The sequence below is a fragment of the Nylanderia fulva genome, unplaced genomic scaffold (genome assembly GCF_048542155.1).
Source record: "Nylanderia fulva isolate GAGA-0341 unplaced genomic scaffold, ASM4854215v1 Scaffold5, whole genome shotgun sequence".
NCBI classification, from domain to species: Eukaryota; Metazoa; Arthropoda; class Insecta; order Hymenoptera; family Formicidae; genus Nylanderia; species Nylanderia fulva.
Genome location: NW_028190587.1, coordinates 481,102 through 501,113, shown reverse-complemented (window position 1 = coordinate 501,113; position 20,012 = coordinate 481,102). Strand labels below are relative to the sequence as shown.

At 37.9% G+C, this 20,012-nt stretch overlaps 1 protein-coding gene across 1 annotated transcript in view; it reads right to left on the bottom strand.

The window, feature by feature from the left end:
• The window catches only part of LOC114942058 (uncharacterized), a 311,191-nt gene that overhangs the window by 232,007 nt on the left and 59,172 nt on the right, over positions 1-20,012 (bottom strand). The window contains 1 exon segment of the mRNA XM_085487052.1: positions 15,983-16,113. Coding sequence (XP_085343178.1) covers positions 15,983-16,113 — 131 coding nt within the window.

Below are 20,012 nucleotides of genomic sequence, written 5' to 3'. Positions count from 1 at the left end.
TTTCATTTAGCGATACGATTTGCTCAAAACTTCGATGATCGTATTTTATCATCTTTTATTGCGTATAGATTTTGATTATTTCTGGAATTTTAATAGCAGGGATTGAGAGAAAGATAGACAGGATGTCTGACATTCAGCAAAGTATTGCAAATACTAGCCTCAGTTACGACTTTCCGGAAATAAGTCATCCGTGGATCATTTGCAAAGTATTCGATTTCGCAAAAACTTGGATAATGATATCATACTCGACTGGATTCAAGAAATTTTATAATTGGCAAAAATCATAAAGATAAAGTTCTATTTTTAATTTTAATACATTTACATATTGAATATGCACTGGAATATAAAATATTATAATTTATAAAAATAATAAAATAAATATACATATATGTATATATCTACAAAGTTTGCTATTTATTTATCATAGCGTCATGTTCTATGTAATTATCTAACGTACCGCAAAATAAAATTTTAAAAAATGAATAAAATATATTTAATTCTGATTAGCTTAAAAACATACGTGATTTCATATAAAATAAATGTAAATTTTCTAGATCTTTATTTTATATATAAATTTCGATTAAAATATAATGTATTTTCAAATCTACAATAATACATATGTGCTGTATATATATAAAAAAATTTTCTTCTTATAATATTACATAAAAATATTCACATACAGATCTTTCTCATATCAAGTTTTTGCTTAAAAGGAATCATCAAAGTGTAACCAATTTCTCACTCGGAATTCACACGTAAGTAATAGAAAGAAAAACACAAGACGCGTTAAAGTGGCGATGACATTTCAGGAAATCGTAACTTATTTGAAAACAGAAGAACTCTTCCTTATACTTCACACAAGAAGAAATTGCTGAGAAACAAACATACATACATCTGTTATTACAGTTACACAAGAAAGACAACGGAAGAAAAATTTTTAAACGAAAATGCATTCTATATCTTCTACCGCGTGAAATATAAAATTTAAAAGAAAATATAAAAAGAAAGGGGAAAAATGAGGAAACAAAAACACATTCTTTGAAAAGGATATCGTGTTCTCGCGTAGGAAGATGTTTACCATCTCTCGACTTCCCCTGAAATCGATAGCTCGATCGAAAAGAGAAAGCAAACGGAACGGCCACACGAGAAAGATAAGAGCTCACCGGCTAGAGCGTTTGACGCGGTTCGCCTAATTGCGATCTCTCGATCGCTGTCGTTGCCAAACAAGGAAGTCGCCGCTGTCTTATTGGCTGCCAATGCCTCGGTCTGACCCTTCGATACTCCTGCTCCTACACGACTCGCGCGCTTTACATTGCTCCGGCTGAATAACTCCACGACAGTTTCACGCACGAAACGACAAATCGCGCGATATTGCAAATTAATCGAATTCGCTGACATTACATTTGTCATAATACTTTTCTAAATTACGTTAAATGTCAAATAGTCTTTCCATATTTAAATTTAATATTTATCAAAGAGTAATGTCTCATTTAAATCAAATCTGCCCGTTAATTTTTTATCAACAACTTTTCTATTACATACACAAGTTAAATTAATTTTATAAAACATTTTATAAAAAACATTAAAAACAATTTTATAAAAAAATGTATAAGTTTTTTGTAAGAAATTTATACCTATTTGTAATTTTATATCGGGATACGCGTATTACAGGCATGTCATTATTGCACCTATTACTTGATAACGTAATTGTCGATAAGACTAACAAAAGCGTGTCAATAATTAATCGCTGCCAAGATGGAGATTAATCAATTTGGTTAATACGTGGCAAACGTGCGATCCGTCCGAGCATTAAGTTACAGCAGTCTGTAACCCATATAGTCCTCTCGCCTCAGCAATTGTCGGAGGGTTCGCTCTTGTATTAATTAACTCTATTGAGATCCCAGTTAAGATATCATTGTCTCGCGTGGAATTTACGTTTCAATGAAAAATAAGGCAAACCAGTTAAACCCGCCAATGTTTTCGCGGGATCCGGATAATCAGCAAAATTACCTTCGGTAATTTCACAACATGAATTTAGTTTTTGCTCCAAATGAAGTAACTATGTTCCTATCGTGTATCGCGTTACATATAAAAAGAGATTATCACATCGCAATTTATGTAGAAGCATCGAGCTATAATAGTGAAAAATAAAATAAACTTACAACGTTTTATACTTCGCGCTAACTTAATTTTTTACAAATTTAAAATAAGAAAGAGACAAAAAAATTTGTAAATTTTCCTAAAAATTTAATAATCATATAATTATGTACTCTATATACAGCTATATATTCAACTGGATATTGTAACTAATTTTTAATACAACAGTGTTTTTATACGTCATTTGGACGTCAAGAAATGTATATTTTTTAATTGAAAAAGTATTGATCTCATATTCTCAATCCAAAGTAAATGCTTAGATAATGAACGAATCTTAGATAATTCTCGAACATCCACTCTTTCTTTTGCCGCGAGAACGAGGTGCTGAGCGTTTCCAATAAATCGATGAATGTTCCAACCGGACATCGAGAGTCAATCGATTTTCGTCGCGAAGCATACAGCTACTTGTGGCTGATTTAAACGAGCCCGGTGAGAAACAGGATCGCCCTGAATATCGTCTGTCACGGTCAATGATTCTGTAGCGATTCCCGTAATAGAGGCAAGAAGGCGAACAAACGATCCGCGCGCTGTCCATCAATCCTAAAACACGCGCCGCATCAGCGAGAACCTCTAGAGCCTATAAAGGAAAGAGATCCCGATGATTGCGATCGCTGCCGACGATATATAATCACCAATCATCATAAAACAGAAGATCGACAAGATTGACCAGGAGAGATCGGCGGTGAACGCCGGCAGTCGTCACGTTCGAAGGAAATAAGCCGCCAAGGCGCGATAATATAATTATGATCGAAGTTTCCGTAAAGTCCATCAAGGAGGCTATTTACGGTTAACATAAATCTAAGCGACATCTTCATTACTGACGAGTGGCAAATTTACGAATAGCGCTAACGTGTCCAGAATAATTCAAGAGTTTAGATTAGAATAATAAATTATAGCGTGTGCAACTTATTTTTTATTTTCTTTTTTTTAATTTGATACAAATATCTGAATAAAAAACGTATTAAAATTAATTGCTCAGTATTACGTAAAATATCCAGGTTCGATAGGATCACGTGAGCCTGTCGAAGTGGAAAAAAGGAGCGGTAAAAAATTAGTCGAAAGATCGTCCGATGGTCGACACGGCAATTCGAGACCCCGGATAAGGGGTTAACCGAGCGAGGCACAATTACGCTCGAAGAACGCCGCGTGAAGTCGCGCAGGTGTATACACTCGAGAGCACCTAATTAAAGGTTTAACGACGACGATGCCTACATTAGCACTCTCTCCAACCGATTACGATCATCGCGATTGAATTTTCGAAAGCCGTCGAGAAGAGGAGCTTTGACGTCGATCGAGGGAAACCGCAATTTTGCAAAATTACTGTGCCTATATATAACAAAAAAAATATAGCCTACGCAATTATATTTATGTATATTGAGACTTAATTTTTTAAGCAATTTGATTAATTCCAGAAAACGGTATTTCCACGAGTGACTAGTAGATTCGATCGAGATAACTGTGACATTCGAGAAAATATAATCATTTCCAAGAGTATGATTGATAGTTACCAAACGTTATATTATAATATTTATTAGATAATCATATGTTATATCTATGGAATAGATGGCTATTATCTTTGAACAAGAGAATTTTACAATCATTATTGAGAATTCATAAATTGAAAATTATTACAGTATCATGATTATAATTTGATTGATCCTATTTTTCAGATTAACTTGTACATTGCAACTAATCTCATAGAAATCATGCAGAAACTTTGTAAAGGAGAAAGTCGCGAAAATGCCGCGATAAATTACTATATTTCATATTGTTTAATGTGATATTTCGCTATGTAACGAGTAGTCTCGTAACATCTATGCCGACGTTAGACAGGTGCGAGCGATAAAGAGCGAATTTCATCTTCGTGCCGTGGCAATTGAAGACCACCCTGAAATAACGCGCCGGAACCAACAACAAGCGGTTGATGACAGTCATCGCGCTCATGATTATGCACTATTGTGTAAACGATCCACGCGCAGTAGTAGCAAGAAATCTCACCTTGCTGTTCTAATATCGACATAGTACAACTGAGAAAGATTAATTTGCAAATTATTACTTGAATATAAATTTGATGCAGTTGATGAAAATCTGCTTAACATTAAACTTCAAGATATACAATCCTGTAATAAATATGTGTAAATAAAAAAAATTTTAATTCATACAAAGTCTGAAAATTATAATTAAGCAGATGATAATTTTTCGAAATATGTATCCTATCCATGCATTATATACAACGATAAAAAATTGCAAAAACAATCAATTTTATCGTAATCCACCTGCTCTCCTTTTCTGTCCCTTTCCCGACTAGCATATAATGACCGGCATATAAGCTTTTATTTTCCTCTCGCGAACGGAAAGGACAAACTTCCAGGAAACACGCGTTGCACGTCGTGGTCCCTCGTGGCCGAGTAAAATTGTTATGAGAGCCGGTTACGTATGTAAGAGCCGTGGCGAGATGGTGTTCGCTCGCTTGTCGCCGCCCCGAGCAACTAACCTTCCTGTTGTTGCATGACCCGCGCGTGCCTTCTTCAGCATCTCCTCCGTTCGCCTTCTCTCGACCGTCTCTTTTTATACCATCTCTTTCTCTCTCTCGCTCCCTCTTTCTTACTTGCCGAAGACACATGTTGAGTCTGACCACACTTGTGCACGAAATACCGACATTATTCGCGTACATATATAGCAAAACCCATTGCAAGTGGATTTCTTTAGAAAACGAGGCACGAATGTTAATTATTTCAGGTCTCAAATCATATTTCATCCTATTTATTATTATTTTAATTATATATCTATATATATATTCCTGCACATAACAACAATGCTTTCTTTACTGATAAATTTTTTGATTCATTTTTTTCCAAATTTTCTTTATTAAATGTGTGATGATACAATAGATTTAGCCGAAATAATTTTAAAAAAATTTTTTGCAAATAAAAATTTGAAATTACAAAAACTTTAAATCACACATTAAAAAAAAAAAAAAAGAATTTCATATTTTTCCAACAAATAAAGAGATTCTTCAACAAGTTGCGTAAATATAAAAAATTGCGAGAAGAATACGCCACTGAACGCGAATGACCTCGTAATCAAGAAGGGCTGGCATCATTATTCGGGAACGTTTCATTGAGAGGCAGGTCTCTGTCAGGCCGACGTGCTCGTTCTTCCCGACTCTCGAACCCGGTTATTCGTTCCTCGATGTCATCGGTGCCTTGGGCAACCATATCCTTCGCGCACACAGCTGACCTCGGTGGACCTCTAAGAAGCCCAACCCAGTCTACCAACCCACCGACCCACCAAGCCCACCATTAGTAACCTACTCCGTTACCGCCGACGATCAAGACGATTTCGATTCGCCGCTCGTCCGTCCTTCCTCGCGAGCGGCAACGATGCATTAAAGTAATAATACGTCGCGTCGTAAAAGAAGACCACGTAAAAATACTTATTTCACGTTATTCCCGCGTACAAAACACCGGGCGTCGTGACTACCTGTTTTTTTTAAAACGCACATCGTCGAGTATCTTATCAGCTTGCGCGTGACATAATAGTGCGTGCAGCGTCTCAACATTTTTAACACGTCGAAATCGATCCTAATAAATTTTATATGAAACGATCGTTCATAATATAATCATATTAGATTCGTAGTTTGATCAATCATGGTCTCGTATGTCTCCGTCTTGATGCAATCTTCAGCGTAATCTGTTTTAAGTAAATTTAGATTGGCGCTCAAGAATGTTACGGGTTGAAATGACCAATGCCATACTTTTGTGAAACATTTGGTTCGCGTTATTAGAGTTTACGATCCACGGACGAGTCGATATTATGACGTTGAAATTCGCATTTTTATTATATTTTTCAGCCAATCAGAATTAACTGCAGGATATTAATATACGACGTTACCTTCAAGCGCATTTCGCAGCCGCGGTTCTCGTAACGTCGCGATTCGAGGATGAAGGTGAAACGAGCACGGAAAATATTCATAAATCTATCCGACATGCGGAATATCTTAATTATCTGCGTATAAAGTAGCTATATACCAGAGAAGCAGTATCCAGCCGGTCGATTTCGACACGATTTACTGTGATAACGCTACCGCTTTTCTCTATAATTTCATATTTACGTAAGCTTACTCCGCATTGCATCGTGAACATTTGAAGATAACTATTAGCGATCAATTAATATGTTTATCATATAAACATCTGTAAGAAGCGCTACTGCAAAATGAAATAGCTAGAAGAGATGCGTATATTCATTTTTCTGTGTATACACAGTACTTTCTACTTTTCACACGTAAGATTGCAACAAAATTCAATATGTTGTCGTAGATTTCTACTATATACGGAGAATCAATGTTTCATCAACTGCGATACGGAACATTGCATCATAAATAAGAATAAAACACTTAATTGAGCGTACCTATCTTAATTTTTTTATAGAAACAGCAATACTTATGCAATTCGGATTATTCCTAAAAAAATGAATTTATGCGTTTTTCAAATGTAACAAAGAGATTAAAATTTCTTGAAAATATATCTATGTATTTCAATATGTTACAATATATTATAAATGCAATATGTCCATAAAAATGTATTCTTTTCATTCATGATTTAATTAATAAAATACTATCTTTAAAAAGAGTTAATTGTTTAGACAAAAATTTTTATTTATAAGAAAATCTCTCCGCCGGAAAGTTCAAAGATAGCTAAAGGGCAGGAAGTAGTAAAACTTGATTTCATGATTTCGCATAAATTATCGGCAAGGGTATCTCGCGGACGGTATGGAGAAAGGCCACAGGAGAAAGAGAGAGAAGCGCAGGACGGGAAATATTAATAATTCCATTCACGAGGCGTCCGATGTATCCCACATCTTTATTCTCGCGGAATTTGATAGCTCGAGGGAAGACTATATCGGTTGGTACCGGGTTTCCGGAGCCCATGTCGACCCTAATTTTGCGATAACATTATAAACAAAATTTAATATTATTAACTGTCATCTTTTATAGCCGCCAATACCTTCGACAAAGCATAAATTAAAAGACCAGAAAAATTTAATTGCATTATAAACGTGTTTCAATGGACAAAAATGCGTATGACGCGTCGTATAATGTCTGTAAAGAGTTGCGAGAAATATTTCCTCCCCAACTTCCGGATAGTGTCTTTATTCATTATCTCGCCACTCCTACATACGAAAATATCCATCATGTCGTTCGATCGCGATTGTCTATCGATATATATACATACACGCGCTCAAAGAAACGATGGTACACGAAAAGAGGCTCGATTGACGTCGACTCCCTCATTTACATATTATGCTTACATTTTCCAGAGTGTCCTCGTGTATATACGACGCGATTGTTATCCGCGAACAGTTCGTTGCGGGCGCGCCTTTGTGCGTCGCAATTTTCTCGGGTATATACGAAGCGGGACTCTTAAAGCGGATAACAGGATGCGGAATATTAATCATTCCATTCACCTGATATCCGCGATCATTTATACAGCCCCGTTCGCTCGCGCGTAGCGCCGACTAACAACTCGCGCGCGCGCGCGATCAACGACCGCGATCGGATGCGATGGAGTAATAAAATTTTCACGATTTCGAATAAATTACCGAGACCGGGCACCCGTGGACACCCGTAAGCAACGTTGGCCGACGGCGGATACAAATATAACGGATGTTTTTCCGCGAACGACACTATTTGCGCCGTCTTAATTCCGCTCTCTTGGTAGCGCGCGCCGCTATAAAACAGACGATAAAGCGCGCTCTCGGCCTCGGATCGACGCGATTCGCGGGGTCATAAACGCCAAAGTTAATAAGCCGGTGATACGGGTGAAATACAATGACGTCGTTCGGCGCGATTTGCATATCGGCGCATGGCTGGAACAATGCACAAATTGCACTCGCCTGTCGATAGTCTGCCTGTACGATCTCTTTCGCGCTTTCGTGAGCGCGTTTCTTATTTTAACCGTCCCTATAGAATACCACCGCGACATTTACATATATTTTGCACCTTGCAGAAACCATGCATATTGCAGAAAAATATTTTTAACAGGAGTTATTGATTTTAGTTAAATTTACATAAATAAAAATTTGATCATAAAATAGATATTTTTGCTTAATCGCAATGATGCAACATCTGGCTTAAAATATATTTTAATATCTAATTTTTGCTTATTTGTAATATACATATATACATAAATCATTGTTTGTGATATATTTAAAAATTAAAAAAAAAAAAAAACGAAGAGAAACTGATGTAGAACCGAAAAAGAGAGAACGACAAACTCATTCTTCCTCATCTCGATATCTTAATTCTTCGAAAGTGTTGAAGAGGTCATGTTACAGATCCGGCTTGCATGCCGTCATGATTTCACAGTTCTTGCTCCAGAAGGAGAGGAGGCTGCGCGCAGCTGACACCGACTAATGGTAGACCGAGACTCCGCGAAGGGTACGCGATAAAGTTGACCGGACACGAGTAAACTGGCTCGTTCCGTTTTCTCGTTTACACGTGGCTGGCAGGGCGTTTTGTCCCGCGAATTGATCGGTACACAAATCCGGAACGATGCGGGGGCGAGGCGGGTCGGTCGTTAAGAGAAACCGGACTCTGCCCGATGGCTTCAATGAACAGCGATTCGAGCACATCGGCCGGAGCTTGACCTTTTCGTACACGAGCGACGACCTGCGCATTAGATCGGGTATCCTGATAATCAAGTTTATTAAAACTTGTCTTTTAGCTTAATATTCATTATTAATAAAGCAGTCTGTTTTTAACTCACTAAAATTAATATCAAAATAATTCAGAAAAATGAGATAACGTTTAGATGGCATTAATTATAAGGGAAATTCGCTAAAATATATATTCTCTTCCATTTAAGACTTTCTCTCGCGGCAAATAAAAATCTATTAATAAATAATGAAAATATTATCGAGATTCACGTTTCTCGAAAACTGATATTATAAGCGGCGAAAGAAGATTCTTCTGCTCCATTTTATATTAAGACCGCATCAACCAACAGGTCGTTTTTATTCGATGCTCATGATTGCCTGACCGATAACGCGCATATCCGAGTGAGCATCAAAGTCCCAAGATAGCACCACCATCTGGGGCACCATCCAGCAGGACCACCATCGTCCGTAACATCATCCAGCGATCGGGGTGCATCCTTAATCCGAGACCTGACCGCGTATTGTGTTGCACCGGGAGATCCCGCGAGCACTCTCGTCTGCGTTTCTTCGCGAGACCAGCGCTTTTTATTAATGTCTTTATTCGCCGTCGGGTCATCGAGAATCCGCATCTCTTTTCTCAAACGTCAAACGGCGCCGTTAAATCGCGTGTCAATCATATAATCGCGCGCGTGCGCTCCAACTTTCGCTCCATTAATTGTATTTGTCGTTCTCTGTATGCCGCATATATTACGAAAGCGGGAATTGAGTAATTTAAAATGCGGTCGAAGGTATGCACAGATGATCCGTTTAGAGTGGATTATTCATTGCAAATATCGCAATTAGCATATAAATGCGTTGAGCAGAAATATTTCGCGCGAGTAATTTGTCAGTTCAACATATAACGCGATTATGTCACAATCATTAAAAAAAAAAGTAACTCTGCTGGAATTTCGCTACTGCCTGTGAAGCTCATTATTGGAAAGAAAAAGAGGGAAAAGTGCCACCTTTTACGGAAGAGATGCATCACAGAGCGATTAAAGAAATATAAATTTTGAAGAGACAATTAATAAAAATAGATGCAATAAAATAAATCAAAGATGTTAACACTTTCTACAAACAACTTGTAGAAAGCGGAAGAGGCATAAGATTTGTTATTTATTCAACGTAGCGTGTAATAATTCTCATCGTGTCGTCCTGGATCTGTCTGATTTCATTGTGCGCAGAAGTTGATCATGATGCAACAGATGCATCGCGCTACCACTGCACGCGGTAGGAAAGTGCAGAAGGCACGTTCTCGGGGCAATCAATGAGCGATTATCGTAATTACGCTGGCGATTAACGGTTCGTGCTCGGCTTCGCCTCCTTGACGCCCGCAAACGCGCTCGTCTGCCTTATAACGCTGCGGAAGGGAGACTTTCTAATATCTCGCCGATGTTGAATTTATCGCCGACACTGATTCACCGAACAAGTGTTTCGAAACGTTATCCCACAGGTCATTTATACACGAAAATTATCATCATACACGCAAAAATATTTAAGATTATACAAAAGTGATAAATGAAAGGCCAACTTATCGAGCAATTATTAGAGTTGTTCAGTCCAATAACATTTATTTCATGTATAAATTATTAAGCTACAATCATTCAATATGACAACTTACGCAAAAAATACAGTCATTCTAAAATAATAAAATAAACGTTTCGACCGCACGCGGTCTTCTTCAGTATAATTATAAAATCATAAAAAAATTCACATAATATCGAATTTAATTTTAGTTATTCAGAGTCGAGAGTTTATGAGCAGTTACGCGTGTTTTAATCCGCCATGTCCAACAATGTTCGCCTCGATATGATCTTTGATTTTACTCAGATCTCGAATAGTTTCATCGTTAATATGCGAGAAATTAAAACGTTCCGTAGGCGTTGACATCGTCCTTCTTGACAATTTTAACCACGTCTTTTTTTTTAAAAAGTTATTGAAGATGACACAAGACAAACCAACAATATAAAAAGACACCTTATTTTAGACTCTGATTTAAGATTATGTTTTAAAAAATACATGTCAGACAAGTATCGTATGTAGGTAGGTATTATTTCACATCTTTACAAAGTGCGATATGTACAACTATAATTTGTACAACTATATGAAACTTGAAAAAAATGTGTTATACCAAAATTAAATATCTAAAAAAAATGCTCGTAATATCAAAGGAATGGATGCGATTTACATTTATTTGTTCACATCGTAAATAATCTCCGAAAAGGATCAAATTAATCATCCTTCCGTCTAAATATACATATATTCGATACTCATCAAAGAATGGAGCAGCTTTCTTCCGAGAAATAATGATCTTCCTCGCAAACTTTCTATGGATATCCTAGTAACGCATAGGCGAGGTCAGAGCTACTTATCTCCATCTTCGTTTCTTTTTCTAACGCGCTCGTCTATCTAGAGCACATCGCAGTGCACCTTCACTATCGGAAAGGAGCTATCAATTTTTCGATCACGCGTAAAAGCAGCCGTTAAATGAGCCTCGCACTCAATTTCGTGAACCAGCGAGCTGCGCCCTTGCACGCCAGAGGAATATTGAAATTCCCTGCCTCTCCTCGAACACGGAAGGTGAGCCTCATCGAAAGTGATTTATACCTGCACGCTTTGCGATTAATCTCCGCTCCGCGATTGATTTTAATATCACGATAATGCTCGCCAGGTTACGCTCCGTCGACGATTTCGCGTGTTTGTTTCTGCTCGAACAACCGCGCCGCTGTTATTTTTTCGCGCCCACGTAGTTAGTAACGATTAGGATATATGTCGATTAACAATGCCGTAAACATATGTCGTGCTTGAAAAGATTGATGTCGTACAGATTTCTATTATCTAACTTTCATGATCAGTTATTGTCGTTCTTGACACGTGTTCGAAGATTATAAAGCACTTTCTCTCGAAAATATATTGTAAACGTATATGTAAAAAGGAATAATTTAGATAACTAATATAAAATAATTTCCAACTAAATTTTAATTTCAAATTTAATTGTCCAGTAAATCTTGATAGCTCGTAAATTGACTTGTGCTACCCTATAAACGCATGAAGAGAGAGGCAAGAGAACACATATTATATGCGCCAATTTAATATATCGATATATAAAGACACATCCGCCGGAAAATGATCGCGTATACAAAATTTACGAGACATTTATCGAAGTGTGCTCGCAGCAAGAAATCAATGAAGACGAACACAGATAAAAGCAACGACAGGTGGAAAGGAGGAACCGTCTAAAAAGCGCGTAACTTCGCGCATTAAGTGCTACCGCGTTCAACGGTAATAGGAAAAATACACGGTTGTAAATAACTGCGGCTAGTCGCGCGAAGAATCCTCATTAGCATCAATGCCGACATAAGTTATAGCGCTTAATAATAGAGGCATCCCTAGACTATGGCGAGAAATAGAAAAAAAATCGCACGTATGAGCAGAGGCGGAAGAAGGCTCGTAGAAACTTTGAAGAGAAGAGAACAGCGTACGTTTGACAAATGTTAAATTTGCCAACATATATTCTATTAAAATTTATAATTCATATATTCTATATTTTTGAAATTGTCAAATTTTTTATGTATTCAAAAAGGCTGTATATATATATATCATTTTTTCGCGAAAATTTAAACTAAAAGAAAAAAACGTAAAGATCTAAAATCCAAAATGTTTTAGATATTTTTCAGGTATCTTCTAGATTCTAGATTTCTCTGATACTTTGAAAAATGAAGTACATAATAAGGAATAGAGAAATTAAAAGAGAGACTCTCGCTACTACGAGGATAAATGAGCGCAAACGAGCGGACGCCAGTGCCGCGCCGGAAAGCGTGTTTCGAGTCTGGATCCGCTACGTAAGTATACGACGAAGAAATAATGAAAAGCCGAGCGATAAATAATGCATTGGCTACCGCGGGAGGCATATAACTCATTCCACGGGAATATAGCCCCCGTATCGAGGTCCGACAGTTCACCGCGCCGTCTTTCTCTCTCTCTCTCATTCTTTCTTTTACCTTCTCTTTCACCTCTGCCTCCTCTGCTTCTTCCTTTGGTCCAGTCGCCCTCCGCCTCTTCACGACGGATTCTCTACCTGCCATAAATCCGAACGCTACCATCCGAGGCTCTAATTGCATTATAAATTGTGTATGCCCCTGCACATCCTGTAGACCGCATAGCTCAACGCGCTGCAACCGCTTGCCATCGCATCGTGTCGAATCGAAGCGCTTCCAAGATGCAGAACGCATCTATCGGAAATCAACAAAATCGCGGTTGGGTGCGAAAAAAGTTCTTCGATCGAAAAATATATCGATTTCTAACGAAAAACATCTCCATTATCGACTAATACAATTTCAGATAATCACTGTTCTCGGGTGCGCAGATTATCCTGTGACGTTACGCTTTTATTGCGACTGACAGTTACAAGGTACCGGTATCAGCGAAAGAGTTGTTGTCAAAAAATCGACAAATATGCGTGAGTTTATCAAGAATACAAGCAAATATGTTGCTGGATAGTATCATAGACAAGTACAATACGATAAAGATAATTTATGACACGGCTCAGATATAATAGACCGGCTCATTTTCGCCCACGCACACTGACTGTCGATTCATTGAGCCGGTAGCGACTGTAGTCATTTACATATTAATTTTACCGGCATAAAGATTAATATGTAAATTAGTAGACCGACCGGAGACGAATGATTTACTGTCGCTCGGAAGACAACACACGCACAGTAGCTGAGATAGGTCGACAAGCGAAGGAAAGACCACAATGTTCGCCAATATTATACTATATAAGACAATAACGAAATAAAAACTGCTTCAAAATAAACAGAACATTTTTTCAAAATTAATCAGCAAATCAATTTTATCTTGATACAGAGGCGCCTTTGCTCATAAATATTGTATCTTAATCGGTATTTTTTTATTGTTAAATGGTAGAACTCTCGATTTGGATTTTAATAAATCTAATATTTTCTCCTCGCGGAACTGGTGATCTCAAATTGTGATATCTTTGCTCTTTGCATCGCAGGGATGCAAGATTCGAAAAGTTAGAATTATCGCGCAGCATCGAGAGAGAGAGAGAGAGAGAGAGAGAACAGTACTCTTGAATGAATCCTATTGCCAAGGCGGCGTGGCGTATCTCCGTGCGCTTCTAGGCTGGCTACTCAATGGGCAGATCGTTAGATAGAATCAGAGTCCCGGACCGGCCCTATAAATCCTCCGCGGGCACAATTATATAGAGGATGCAGGGATTATTGTTACAGAGGCCGGAGAGAGAGAGAGAGCCACTCGATCGCGGCTTTCGTACGTATACACGGCTTTACCGCGCGAGGATTACCCTCATAAATATATTCAAGATCCATTATGCGGACCCGGGGACGTTGATAACGTAATAATGAGGGCATGGGCTAATGAGGCGCGCGCTGAAAATTCATCCGGTAATCGCGATTGAGATTTTACCGTCCGCCGCGTCAAGCTCTCTTTTAATACTTTTAATACCCGTTTCATTTCCTTCATTATGGTTTATCTCTTCGTTACGTTGGCTCATAAATATTTAAATCAAGAAAAAAATATTTATTTTTAATATTGAATAAAAGACAATATAATGTTCTTAAAAATAAAAATACTTTACCGTCTCATTTTTAATAGCATTTTCATGAGTGCTGTTCTACCTCAATTATTAATACCAATGATATTATTTTCAATTATCGTCATTATCACCGGTGCATCGAAACATTTGTTTAAAATTGTATTATCTTCCCTATGCTTCCTCCTTGCAGGATAATAAAATTTGATTTGTCATCGTTCGCGATATCCGAGATTCCTGTATGCCTAGTAAAAGAATGTAGCGACATATCCATGATATAAAAAAGATATCACTTTAAAAAAATATATTTTTATAAGAAATCTAGTCTAATCTCCTTCTTTGACAGACTCCCTTCGTTTCTACCCAAGATATACCGACGAGTGTTGCGATGTGAAAAAGGCTGCCTCGCCGCCACGAAGGAGACACTCGTTTCACTCGAGAGAATCGGCGCGCACACATATACATCCCGCTTATGCACATCCGTGCCTCTAATTACCCGGGATGAAGACATCACGGAGAGTTGCCAGAGTCGGTTCTCTCCAAGTCGTCCGCTCGTCTGCTCACTCTCGAGCGACGCGCTGTCATCAAAGGAACGAGTCGTGTGCGTTTGTTGGCTAATATATACATATACACACGTGCGTGTGTGTTGGTCAACTGATTCTTTATTATTTGTGTGGTTACGAGAGCGCGCGACTTTCTCCTCCTTCCCCAAATCATTATCGTCATGTTTACAGTTTATAGGATAAACATACTAATAACGCTCGAAACTGTATGCGCATTCGTTCGTTCTGTCAGTGCGTGGATTAAATATATCTAGATTCTTTAGCGCGATCGTTAGTGAATATCACGATGATTACGAGTGCAACTTGCGTTGCAAATTTGTTTTCAATATTTTTACATGCCACACAAATGTGTGTATAAATTGGAGATGCATTTAAATATTGCGTGGCTTTTGCTTTCGATATTTCTACTTTTATATAAAATCTCGCACATCTCCAATAAGTTTTGTATCAGATATTGTAAAAGTATAGCAAATTTATAACATTCCATTAATACCGATCAATTTTTAACTTGTATAAATTACTTGTATTTTTTTAATACAACTTGAGAAGGTATTTTATAGACAGCTTGATATATATAAAGTCATCGTCGGGAATAACGGACGGACGCGTCGATAAATTTCTCCGCTCGGTTAAGCTCGTTATAGAGGATATAAAATATCGAAACTCAGAGCAATAATGTGAAATAATTAACTTTATGGTGTTTTCGGTCGAGTATAAAAGCTACTGATCAATTAGTCAACTCGTGCACGTCCGTATATGCGCGTGACCGCGCGTCGACACGCGATCGCAGCATTCTCTCGAGAAAATAATTTCGTGCTTTCAATAAATGAAACCAGTTTTGTCGCATTTCGCTGCGCGACAAAACGCTTTTACGCACACCTTCCCGGACGGAAAAAAAACTTTTCATTAAATTATTGTGCAATGCGACGCACGCAGGAACGAAATGATATGGGAGAAAATGATACATAAAACTGAACATGCGACTCACCATTGTGAAGTCTTCTTTTGGAGGTACGTAGGTGTTCGATAATGGAGGTAAGGGGTCTGCGGCCACCACCGCTGCCACCCCCACAACTCCAGAAGGAGTCCCGTTCCGAGTCCGCCAGGTTGTCACGATTCCTAAATAACAGAAGAAAATAAATATTAAATCGAATGGAATACTTAAAACGTCGCTAGTGGTATTTAAAATAGGAACGATATATTTAATTCGACCCAAACTAGCCAAGAAATTTTTATTTTATTTCCACAACGTTTCGACCATCTGTTTTTGGTCCTTTTCAAGTGAAAAATTCCTTGATAAAAGCGCAGTTAGTTGACACGATTATTAAACAATATGATTATCGGAATTTTTTTATAAACATTTGAAATAACTTTTGAAAGAACTTTTTTTAATAATAAAATAAAAATTTCTTGGCTAGTTTGGGTCGAATTAAATATATCGTTCCTAATTTAAAATAAATATTATTAGAAGATTAATTTTCCAGAGCTTCGTTGCACTGAAACGAGAACAAATAAAAAATGCATTTGAAAAATTGAAATAAAATACATCAAAAACATAATCCTACAGATAGCATCGCGAAAGCAGCATGATAAATAACTTTGCTCGGACGTAGAACCATAGATTATTGTAATATATCGATAACTGATTAAATATATTAAAATTGTTAATGAGTAAATGAGGAATTAAACAAATAAACGTATTAATAAATGTAACAACGATAATGTACACGCAATCATAAAATTATATATAATTATATTATTATGGAGCTACATGAGTCACTAATTACAACGTGCGTGATCTTTCTTCTCATAATTAGAATAATTAAAAAAATTATTATTATATAATAAAAATAAATCATATGTGATTCTAATTATAATCTAATTAATTAATCTAAATAACAATCTAATAAAGTAATTATGACACTCATTTATGTAATTATACATATGTACTATGTAGGTATTAAAAATATGAAGTAATATTAAGAAAAGTGATTTATTTCAACTCTATGCAACAATACAATCGGCAACAAATTTCTCTTCGATTATAAATCGAGATATCCGATAGCAACTCAGAATTGAATATATAGAGTTCATTGTCACATAGACGTGCCACGCGAAATTAAGCAAACCGTTACGAACCGGTTCGATCCCGTTTGAAGACAGTATTCACCAATGACGACACGTACATCGAACTAATGTCCCGTCGCTTGAGAAATGCCTGGCGTGCGTACAAGAAAGACAGCTTATCATCGGGACACGTATAATTAGATAACACGACGATGATGATACACGTTACAATATGACTCGTCCCGCAAGTGAAGTGTCGCGAAAAATTGAACGACTAAAGATCGGACATAATGACACCGGGATACAACCGCGAGGTGCAACGACCGCTTTCTTCCTGAGAAATTCCGCGAACGATTCTTTTTGGCGTTTTGCGTGACAGCCGATAAACGCCGCTCACCGCGGCGTTGAACCCGGATATCTTGCAAGCGCCCATTAAAATCGCGCGTCGGACAAGCCGAACAACCTGATAAGCGTTGTAATTAAATGGACCGATTTCGTAAAAGCAACGAAACAAGAGAATCCGCAAATCACGGCCGCTTCCGCGGCGATTCGATGCGCACGCGAACATTTAAGGATGTGCGGCGAGTCCTATTTCAGCCAGGACGAGTCAGCAGCTCTGTCAGAGCAACGATCGCCATCTTTTCTCGCTTCCTGAACAATTCTCGCATATCATGCCAGCCGGTCTGGTAAGCGCCGTATCGAAGACGTTAAACGAGCGGACAACACCTGCGAGTCTTCTAAAACGCAAGCGATGAATAGAGAAGAGATAGAAGGAAGAGAACGAGAGCGAAGACATTTTATATCTTTTATATATATATATATATATATATATATTAAATTTTATAAAAATATTTCATAACAAGTATCTCAAGAAATAAAATGTTAAATTATTGATCTTACAAAATAATAAATAATTTCGAGTACACGCACAATAAAAAGTTTCACTGAAAAAAAGAAAAACAATTTCAATAAACCATAGGACTAATCTGTCAGTAAATTGTCAAATGAGCAATTTACATTGTCGCTATCCTCAATAACGAGACCGACGACCCCGAGACTTCGAGGAATCGAGATGCCTCTGCGAGATGTCTTTGCGAAGCGAGGTGCCAACAGAATCGAGCCTTTAAGCACCGCGGATCAAGACCCCGGTATTTTATTTGGGTTTCCTGCATGCAGAAAGAGCCGAGGTACCCTCTTGTTCGGTACGAGCACGACGCTCGATTCGCGGCGAACTTATGGTTAGGTCGGCTTACAACCGGATCGGATCGATTCCCCCATGACACGTATGGTGGTGTCGTACCGTGCATTATAAAACCCGAGTCTCGCGATCGCTCAGCGTGGACGGGCTCGAGTTTAGAATTCTCGCGGATCGTAATGCTCGACGACGACGAAGGGAGATCCGGCGAAACCGTTACCGCGAAGTCGTTAAGCCTTGTCGTTAAGTCGATTATCCACAACCCTTGACGCCGAAGATCTCGCATCGAGTTTCCTTACCGTCCACGATTCGCCCGGATCCAGGCAAATCATGTACGTTCATCGTTCGATAAAGTGTCGTCGCGAAAATGTCTCTTAACAAACACTGAGATTTCGTTTTGCTGATCGTATTGCAAAGGTAGACCGTGCCAACATTATTACGATTTAATACAGTAATCTCTGTCTGTTATATATAAAACTCAAAGATCAACTAATTAACATACGATCGAAAAACGAATTTAAAATACGAATAAAGCAATACTGCATAAAAAAATAACAATAAAAATTATTTGAAGTTAAAATATGTTGAAAAAGTATTCTCAGATAATATTACCTGCATGTGTATTTAAAAAATCGGAAAGTAATATATATATATATACAATACAATTTAATATAATATTTGAACGATCGAACAGATGCCGGATTGATCACGGAGCGGTAAATTTTCCCGATATAATACTGGTAGCTAAAAAATAATTAATTAAGAAGAAAGATGACTCAAAACGGGCCATCAAGAGCCGAGTGGTTATCTCCCGAAGGGGATAAATACTGAAATATATATCCTGTCATAAATTTACGGGAGATACAACAACGAAAGAAAAAGAGAAGATGTGGAAGTTAAAGATGGCGCGGACGCGATGCAGCTTACCACCTGTCTCTTACAGTGCCACTTGAGCTGTAATTGCCGAAGAGAGAACGTCGTAATCATCGTCGTTGTCGTCGACGACGGCAACCGACGATCGGCGACGACCGCGACAAGGGTCGACCCTCTTCGAGAAAACTAAGCACCGCAACACAGCGGTCCGCTCTCAAGTGCCGCAGAGTGTCATCAGCGGCTTGCAACGTCGCCGACGACAACGACCGACAGTTTTCGCGAGAAGCCGAAGGCAGACCTGCAGCCTGTGTTTGCCATTACGAACTGCCGCACTCGACGGGCAGAAAAGATTTGTCGAGGTTGCCACTCGTCCTCCGGTGACATCGCTCGACAATAACGCAAAGGCACCATGACGTTTAAACGACCTCGCAAAATACAAATCATCCACAATCTCCGAATGAAATATATAATATACGTATATTTTTTTTAATATAGATCTGCTGTGTCATGGAAATTTTAAGAATATTTCCTAGAGACATTAGGTATAACAAACAACAAAGTATGTAGAAAGTTCCTCTGCTTCACTCTCAGAAATATTAGTTATCGTAAATGCCTGCTTCTGTTTCGAAATCGAAAAAGAAACGAGGAATAATTTAAACATACAACTTTCATTACCATAATTTAATTACTTCATTTTTTATTTAACTACAACCACTACGTTTCATTACATTTCTATAGTTGCTAAAGGAATTATTCTCACTGACATTTAATAGCCACGTAAAATAATTTTGAGAAAAGTCGGATTTTCATTCATCAAATTCGCTGTAACAAGCGACAGTTCTTTGGTCCGGATATAATTGTATCTTAACATTCAGATTCCTCG